This window comes from Falco punctatus (genome assembly GCF_963210335.1).
Source record: "Falco punctatus genome assembly, chromosome: 7".
Taxonomy (NCBI): domain Eukaryota; kingdom Metazoa; phylum Chordata; class Aves; order Falconiformes; family Falconidae; genus Falco; species Falco punctatus.
Genome location: NC_137587.1, coordinates 13,499,154 through 13,508,737, shown reverse-complemented (window position 1 = coordinate 13,508,737; position 9,584 = coordinate 13,499,154). Strand labels below are relative to the sequence as shown.

The window sequence follows — 9,584 nt, the reverse complement described above, 5'->3', positions numbered from 1 at the left end:
TTTGGTAAATTACACAGAATGAGTAAAGTTCTCTTGTAACTACACAAAGGTGATCTGTCACAAGCAGAGGTGTTGCAGCCACGGTGGTCACTTCAGGCTTGACAAACAGGTAAGTCCCTGCTCCCTCTTCCCTTTTCCTGCCGTAGTCACCTCATCTTCCCAACCTGCTTCCATGGTCTCAGCACCCTGTAGCCAGTACATCCGACAGCCTTTCCTCTTCTGCCATTGTCAGAAAAGCTCCCAGAGTCTTTATGAATGACCGCGGCTTATCCTAAACCCTTGCAGTACATGGCTCTGAACATTGCTGCAAGTGCACAGCGCTGAGCAGGACACTGCGTGGATAGATCTGTGTGCAATGGCGGGCTGCAGCACCTGCTGCTCTGGAGGACATCAAGGAGAGACACACTTTCCTCATGGCACAGACCAATGTGAAGAACAGCTCGCTTCCAGGTATCCTTTGGATTTATCCACAAAGTCTAGTTGCATTTGTCTCTCAGCATGGACCCAGGCCGCTGGCAGCTACTGAGCAACACACATACACCCAGCCTGGTGATCCTCAGCAGTGGTAGCCACGTGGTCCAGGACAGGTGCCTGTGTGAGCAGGTACCTCAAGAAACCTACCAGTAAGGTAGGAAATTGCCCACTTGGAAAAGAAGGTGTTCACTCACAGCTTCCCTGGGTTCGGCTACCCTCAGACAGAGAAAACCTCTTTGGTAGTTCACACCATGCCCACCTGGCTGTCTTTCCTCCCTGTAGCTACAGGGTAGGGGTACGGACTTTGCTGCATCCACAAGACTATGTGGGAAAACCAGGACAGAAGGCTGCAAGCCTTTAAGCCCCAGAGTCCGCACATATCTACATTTACTGCATGGTTTAGAGGGTGCCCAGAACTCCAGACGGGTTGTGGCTCCACCTCAAGACCGCTCGTTCTTGAGTACTTCTCTCCAGCTAGCTCAAGAATTCTCATCTTACCAAAGTAAATTATTCACAGATTTGTTGGCCTCAGAAGGCAACGAGGAGGAATATGGGCTAAAAAAAGCCTGTCTACCCTCCCCCCCTCCCCCGACCACATTACTGCATCTCTTGACTCCCTGACAGCTACACATGAGATTGCACTGTGCCTCAGATCAGAGGTAAAAACCCAATTACTCGGCTTGTCTCTTCTATTACCCCTCCTCATCCCATCCTTGCTCATTTAATAAATACAGCTGATGAAGCATTGCAAAAGAAAACCTGATTTTTCCCTATAGGCAAATTCTTTTATTCCTCTAACTGAATTTCAGGTAAATTCGGTGGCAACAGCTTGAACCAGTTATCCTTGTATCTGTGTTTCCTGCAGAACATGCAGACTTCTGCGACAGTTTTTCCTTGGTGTTTGCCATGAATCTTACAAGAGAGAAGATGAGGTTAAGAGCATTTGCTTTCGTAATGATAGGTTGTATACTCAAATTGCATAATATTTCTATTTTTAGATACAAATCAAAATTGTTTCCAGAATCCTTGAGGCCTGTACTTCCACTGAAAATGTGTCTCATACAAAACCTTCTCCTTTTTTTTCAGAAAAGGATACTGAGAACTGAGGCACTAAGCAGAAAAAAACATGCTTGCAAAATTACCATAACTGAATTCTTACCCAGAGAAGGTTAGAATAAAAAACAAAACCCAAACCAAGCCCACTAGAAGAAACAGAGAATCTCAGCAATTCCGTATTACATTTCACTGGCAGTGAGATAATCAACATAAATTTCAATATATGAATATTAACATCGGTTTTAAAAAATCCAATTTGAAGCTAGACAATTGCAATCCATAAATTGTAGCTTAGAATAAGATTTCACCAATCTTTGCCATTACTAAATTTAGCTTCTTACCAGCAACTTTTAGAAACAGACTTTCCTCATCTGCAAACTTCTTTATATATATAAACAATACATTTTTCTTCCACTAACTAGACAAATTGGCACACACCCTGATAGGCGTGCTGGGAGCAGCTCTGTTGTGGTGGGTGCTCACCCTCCCAGCTGGTTTTCTCCTGCAAGTGCTGCCATGCAGCAGCTGGAGTGCAAGCACACGGGAAGGGGATTTCATCCCACATTCCACCTTCTAGATTCTGATTCTACACTTCATGTGACTGGGATTGTGGAAGTGGGGATAGGATCACAGAGCAAAATTGGTATTTGGCTGCAGAGTGAGTGAATTTGGGTTAAAAAGCCTGCTTTTACTTTGACTTGTTTCTCAGACAAAACCTTCAGCTCCACTTTCGCTATATTTAGATGTCACTTCCCCTTTCGTTATTGTATGTAATAAATCATTTATTCTCCAGAGAATCCAGATAACATTTTAGGGGGAAAAAAAATACTGAAAAATCTACTGTCGTGGTTTAACCCCAGCTGGCGACTAAGCCCCACGCAGCTGCTTGCTCACTCCCCCCACAGTGGGATGGGGAGAGGATCGGAAAAGTAAAAGTGAGAGAAGTCACGGGTTGAGATAAAGACAGTTTAATGGGTAAAGCAAAATCCATGCAGACAAGCAAAGCAAAGCAGGGAATTCATTCATTCACCACCTCCCACCGGCGGGCAGGTGCTCAGCCATCCCCAGGAGAGCCGGGCTCCAGCACACCTAACAGTTACTTGGGAAGACAAACGCCATCACTCTGAATGTCCCACCTTCCTTCTTCTTCCCCCACTTATATATACTCAGCATGACGCCATACGGTATGGAATATCCCTTTGGCTAGTTCAGGTAGCTGTCCTGGCTCTGTCACCTCCCAGTTTCCAGTTTCCCTCCAGCCTTCTTGCTGACAAGGCCTGAGGAACCCAGAAATCCTTGGTTTACTACAAACATCACCCAGCAACAACTAGAAACATCGGTGACCTATCAACACCGTTCTCACATTAGAGCCAAAACACAGCACTGCACCAGCTGCTAAGAAGAAAATTAACCCTATCCCAGCTGAAACCAGCTGAAGAAGTTTATAACTCGACATATGTTTGGCTAAACATAAGAGCTTGAATGCCAAGCAATGCCTAAAACAGGAGGGTGGAATTAAAACCAAAACTGCTCTGTGGAAAAATGAAATCTATGCAAGTTCCTTGAAAATAAACAATACTGCATCAAAGACATCTGGTATCTAAAAAAAAATTCTTTTTATAACAAGGTTGTATCTGTAAGGTTCATTTATAAAAACTTAAATGATAGGATTATTCACCTGATCTAACTTGCTGTTTTAAGTGTACATAATAAAGCAGAACTCTGAGCACTGGTATTTTTACTACATCAACAAATTCGTTATCTGGATAAATTAAGCTCGCATTTATGTCCTAATTTACAGAAGACATTAATAATTAGCAATGGTTATCCTTATTGAATCATTTTGCTTCTGCATTTAGAATACACAGATATGCTAAAAATGGCCCTTTTCCACACATGGATACAAAACTTGACCAAGAAATGTCAAATCCCATAATTATGCACTTCTCAGTGACTCAGTTGTGAGCCACCACAATGAGACCCTCCAAGAAATCTAGGACTAAGCTCTTCTAAACAACTGTAATTTTTTGCTTTTAACAGCTTTGCTTGGTGCTCCTACAACTTGAGCATGCTTCTTAAAAGTTGTTGAGCAAAGTAGGATTTAATCAGATTGTATTATCAACATTAAAAAATGTTAGTAAAAAAAGGTTAATGCTGTTCTTATACATTATAGAAAATGAAAAGAAACATGACATACAGCTGTTGTAGCAACTTTCTCAGCAATAATTTGGCCACTTCGATAGTAAACATGACATGAGTTTAATTTAAAAGTTTCAAGTCCCGTAAGAATTACAATGATTTCCCAGAAGCAGCCTTGGGGCTGGGGAGAGAAAGAGAAAAAAAAAAAAACCCAGTAAACTCTGAAGGGAAAAATAATGAGATAAAAAATTATTAATGAGATACAGATGAGCAACTGCCAAATTCAATGTAACTCCCTTTCAACACAGCCAAAGACTACAGATTTGACTGCAACGTAGAGGTGGAACAAAGAATTTCTGGTTCTTCAGGGAAAGATAGAAACCATCTGAACCACCGTCCCACAGTTCGCACGTTTCAGCATTTGGCACAAACAGGTATTTACACACACACGGTCTATCCCCCTGGTTCTACTTACCCACTGTGCTGTACCGAACAAAGGAAGACCTGCAATGTCAACTCACAGACCACAGTGCATCCAGCCCCAACATTTCTTACTAGTTTCCTCGTGGCAGCATGCAAACATTTTCTTTCTGTTACAGAAGTCCTTGGAGCCCCTCTGCTATTGGGCAAAATGACTAAGACAAATCTTAAGTGAAGAAAATTAGCTTTATTTATGTAAATTAGAAAAATGAATCGTTAGAACTTTGGTCAAATGGTTAATTCTGTACAATTTACAATTATATTTATATACAAAACTTATAATAAAATACAGTACATCACACTTTTCCTGAGTCACAGTGTGTTTCTCAGTTCTGTAAATTTTTTATTTCCTTCTTTCTTTTAAAGTAATTAGATATAAGAAGGAAATACTATCCTCAGTTTGACAGTGTTTGGTTTAGATAATACTGGTATTAAGAAAGGAGTCAATACACTATATGTAGAAAATACTTTATAGCCATTGCAATTCTGATAGTTATTTTCCTATATTAAAATATGCTCCTTGATAAAAACGTTAATTAAATACTCCTTAGTATGAGTTTGTTGCACTTTATTTGACACAAGACAAGCTGACTTCAAATATGTCCATCTCTCATTGCAGAGAAACAAAAATTTAGGTGAGTTACATGTATATATAACCGATCATTTAAAGATCAGGAAACACACATCCAGATAGAGCAGATGTCTGAATCGAGGCACAGTATTTTAAAATTGCTGTCCTATCCTGGACAAGATACGTAAGCTCCAATTGCCTGGCTAGCCTAATACAAAATTAACACAAGTATACAACCTGGAAAGTGAGACTATGTCAAGCAGCAGGGCACCAAGCCTGCAAACACTTACGTAGGCGTAACAGTCCCACTGTGTAAAGCACTACGGAGTCCTCAGCGAAGAAGCGCTGCAGAGCTGTATTCAACAGCATTTCTTAAATCTCAGCCAGCTTGAGAAATTATTAGGATTAAAGCTATCGATATTACCTTTATTGAGGTGAAATTTTTGAGATCAGCAATAACCTGTTGTGAGGTGTACAAGGATATTTAATCTGTTTACTTAATGACGCAGTGTGTTAAATAAGTAATTAGGATAGATTACAAACTGCAAGTAAATTTATGACCCAGTTAAATCCATAAAACCAATCAGGGTAATTTATTTTTGACAAACATTGATTTAAAACAAAATTAGTTTTACTTAATGGCCAAGTGTGAGCTGCTCCTAAATATACGTATGCTAAAGTTCACTATATTTTTTTTTAATATAGTCATTTGCATCTCTGGCATTTTAGTCCAAAATAATCCAAAAATACAGATTAGATGACCTCTGATAGATTTATTCATAGTGTTTAGAGATGGTTAAGAAGTTTTACGCTAACAGAGAGTTATGTAGAGATTTGCTTTCTCTTAAAAACTTTCTGTAATACTTCAGCGCAAACTGAAATACATGAGATCAACTCATAGTGATCCTACTCTGAATGGAAACTAAAAGGGACATTTTTACCGTTGGTATCAAAAGTGCATAAAATGACAATATAAGACTTTAAAGAAAACTGGTCTTTAGCTGAATGCTTGAACTTTTCCCAGGATTCTTTGCATGTTTAGCAGTCTTCACTTTCATGCTTTCTTGATTGCCTTTTACAGCTGACTCAAGCCTGGCTTTCATAGTGGGAGAGGAAGCCATTAGTTTTTTAAAAACTGATGAGTACTGTGGACCAATCTGCATCAGATTTTGCAAAGCAAACTCATGTAGATTTTTTGCCGAGTTTGTAGCAGAAACCAGAGCATTTTCATCCAAAAGAAAGGAAATCAGGAGGGGAAGAAGGCAGGCCACCAAATGAGCACCTATCAACATTGAGAACACAACTTAAACATACACTTTTGAAAAAAACCTTCAAATTCTAACCAGAACTACTCTCTGAGTTAGCATTTAACACAAACTGCAAAGCTGCAGATGTTATTTGAACTGTATGGTAGAAAGAACCAACATTCTCGTTAGCAATTTTGTTAGCAATTAATATTCAGAAATGGATTCCTAGTGGTCACTTTGTTTTAATTTGTTACTTATGGCAACCTTCAGCGTGTCTAATGCTTTGAATACTAGTAATGGAAGTAACTTACGGTGCTCTTCCTCAGCGGTGGCTGTAAGAGCTGTAATCACCTTTATTCCTTCCTGAATGACCTGAAGTTCAGCAGCATTTTCAGGTTTTGCTTTTTCTGTTTCCTGCAGTTTTCTCACAATGGATGGTGCTAAAGAATGAATATAAGGATATGACACAGTTTTGTTTGGAAGCTGAAAGATGGAGTGCAGCAGCTGGTAGCACTTATACTGTACCTAAAGGGAAAAATCAAATTTGCAGTTACAAAGTGTAATACTTAAAAATACATGTCAGAGTGTTTTAAAACTCACAGCTTGTCAGATAAAAGGGGAATATTTAGGGAGGAGGAAAAACGTGCCTCAGCCTGAAAATTCATCAGGTTGCAGGCTGCTAATGCATAATACATTACAGGAGCATTATAACTTGTAATCAAATTATTAAGAGAAACCAGATCATGCTCCCTGTTTCTTTCCACTGAGTCCTATATCTTCCTACATTTTTGACTTAAGGAAAAAATACTATTTTTGTGAAGACTATGTCCTAGCACTGTTTTGAAAATATACTATTTTTTGCAAAGTACCTCTGACTGGAAAGAGGTACTTAAAATGTAAGCACTACCTCTGTCAAACTGTAGGCACAATTTTAAAAAGTCTCAAATGGCACAGCAGCTTGCATGTCACTGGAAGTCAACAGGACTGGAACTGTCAAGTTCCTACATAATTTCTGAAAGCCTCAGATGCCTAAAAACTTTGATAAAATTTTCAAATACATACTACCACTTTACTGGGCATCCCCAGTTTCCTATCAGTGGAAACCGATGTTTATAATACTAGAGATGTATTAATATATTAAAAAAAATTATACAGCTTTCTTACAGCTGTAATTCTTACAGCTATTTCTCAAGTAAAGGTAACTGTTTAATTTTTTGTTACTACATGAATGTGCACACAGAAGATGCAAGAAAACCAGTTTACAGTGAATCCTCCCAGTCAAACATGAAATCTAATGCATATTATTTTCTGAACTGGACTTTCAGTGTGAGGAAGTCCCAGCTCCTGGAAAAGCCATTTGTATTTGCAATGATAATAACTACAATTGTTTTTTTCCAGAAACATTGTTTTTTTACACGAAGAATAGTAACATATGAACTGTGGTACTACAATCTAAATCAACCATGTAAAAATATTTACACTAGGTCAGAAAAAAGCATTAATCTAGTTCAATATGCTGCCTCCAGCAGTGGCCTGGAGCTGATGCCTATGGGACAGTAAAAGTTATGTAAAGGTACTTGCTCCAGCTCCCAAAGACCCACAGCTGAGGAATTTCCTGTGCAAAAGATAGTCATTGTATACTGAAGATAAAATGAACAAATAAAATTAAACAGGTGCCTGAAAAACTACATAACTGTACCATGTACTTATTCAGTGTATATAGCTCTGAGTCTGATGCAATAAAAAAAATAAATCATAGGAATACAGAATTGCATACAGAATAAAAAAATGATAAAATGCAGTGCTGGACATGTTCTTCCTAACTTGCTCAAACTATTTTTTAAAATACAACAGATAAAATCAGGACAGAATTAACTGGAATCAACACACAGGACAAGTGAAACAACTGAACAGAAAATAAGCTAAAATTAATTTAATATGATACTGATATTCTTATAATTATCTTCACCAGTACTTACAAGAGGATCTTTTGAGTCAAGCGTTATTTTAAACTTCTCAATACAACGCTTTTGAAGGCACTCTATGGTAGTAACTTCTGGACTGGCAGACATAACAAATACTGTAATAGCAGTAAGCAGACTAACTTCATCCCGTTCTTGGAGAAGCCCATCTACTATCAATAAAGTAATCAGTCTGTTAGATTTGCATTAAAAAGTAATTCTATACATTTAAGTGTTACAAAGAGGTAAAATAGAAATAGCAACATCTAAGTTTCTGTAGGGATGTCTTTTTTCAAATACATGACATACTCTGATGCACTGATATGGAATTTTACTGTAACAAAAGCCAAGGCCAAAATGGCAATTCAGGGGTGGCTATATGCATATTTAGAAGTAACAGCATACTCCTATTCAATTGTTCCTCTGTATAAAATACAAGAAATATCTTTGAAGAGCTGGTATGACATATTAAGCTACAACCTATTTTAAGAATAATATAAAACTTGTATTAAGAACATATGTTCTTTTGCTATAACTTAAAAAAACCCAGCACTATAAACAGAATTTCCAACAACAAATAACAACTTAAGAGATTAAACATAAAGAATGATAAAAATACTACAGACATGGGAAGCTGAAGAAGCAGCACACAGAAAACTAAGACAAAAATATTTTTTCTTGAACGACTGCTTTAATACCCTTTGCTTCAGTACAAACACTAATTCTTTGTGGAGAATCTGCATGCAGCACAGCTGTCTTTTATGCTCAACTGTACACTGAAACGGTAACTCCTGTTTATTCCATCGTACCATGTCCCTACATTGTGGCACTACCTAATACAGGGGTGAGGCTGCAAACCCACATTTACACCGTTAACAGATGGTGACTTCACACAGCTGTAGGGACAAAACTGCACTATAGTTTCAACAGTACTTGGTAGCCAACTCATTTTCCTGTGACTAAGATCTCATAATCTTTTTTAAAGATATGCATGAATTTAATTTAAATGAAACCAAACAACCTTTCACTCAAACATTTGTTTTGTTTTGTTTTTGTAAACACACAAACACGGAATTCATCCTTACTTTGATCCCAACAGTCAAGCACTGTGACCAAAGCACTCCGCAGAAGATCAGTCCAAGCAGTCCGACTCTTCTCTGCTCGAGCCATTGGAGAAGACAAGAGTCCTTTAAGTGCTTGTAGAGATGCAGCAACTGTCAAAGGTAACTGCCCATCTTGCAATTTCACAGCAGTTTCTTTAAGTACTCCAATAATTAAGTACAAGATAGTAGGAAGAACTGAAATACTTCCTGTAAAACAAAGCAAATCAATTTCACAGAAGTAAAAAAAAAAATCAGGTACCTTTTACATTTTTAAAAAAACCCTGAAGCCGTTTTCTTGGATTATCTTTTTTTACTTATTTATCATCTACCATAATCACATATGTGAATGAAGGCACTGGTAATTTGAAGAAAGATTTGAAATATCAAGTGACTTGCTATAGCAAACATGGAGTCAGACTGCTTAAGTGAAGTTTTCCCCTCTTAAATTAGCATTGTATATCTATTCCTTGATGATTTTATTATATGAAGTGAGGAATTATGTCATGTTCAGAGAAAAGGAAGAAGAGAAAGATCAGAGCCACTGAGGAGCAGA

The 9,584-nt window shown here is 38.1% G+C and overlaps 1 protein-coding gene across 5 annotated transcripts in view; it reads right to left on the bottom strand.

Annotated features, from left to right (window-relative positions):
• Positions 1–4,316: 4,316 nt before the first annotated feature.
• HEATR5A (HEAT repeat containing 5A) overlaps positions 4,317–9,584 on the bottom strand; it is a 72,401-nt gene continuing 67,133 nt past the window's right edge. For 3 of the 5 annotated variants that reach the window (XM_080397014.1, XM_080397016.1, XM_080397017.1), the window contains 4 exons: positions 9,014–9,238; positions 7,947–8,101; positions 6,279–6,492; positions 4,317–6,002 (listed from right to left, as the gene is read on the bottom strand). In XM_080397014.1, the coding sequence (XP_080253140.1) occupies positions 5,701–6,002; positions 6,279–6,492; positions 7,947–8,101; positions 9,014–9,238 (896 nt within the window). In that variant the 3' untranslated portion in view covers positions 4,317–5,700. The remainder of the gene's footprint in view (positions 6,003–6,278; positions 6,493–7,946; positions 8,102–9,013; positions 9,239–9,584) is intronic. The other 2 variants (XM_080397015.1, XR_013929702.1) reach the window with 2 other exon arrangements.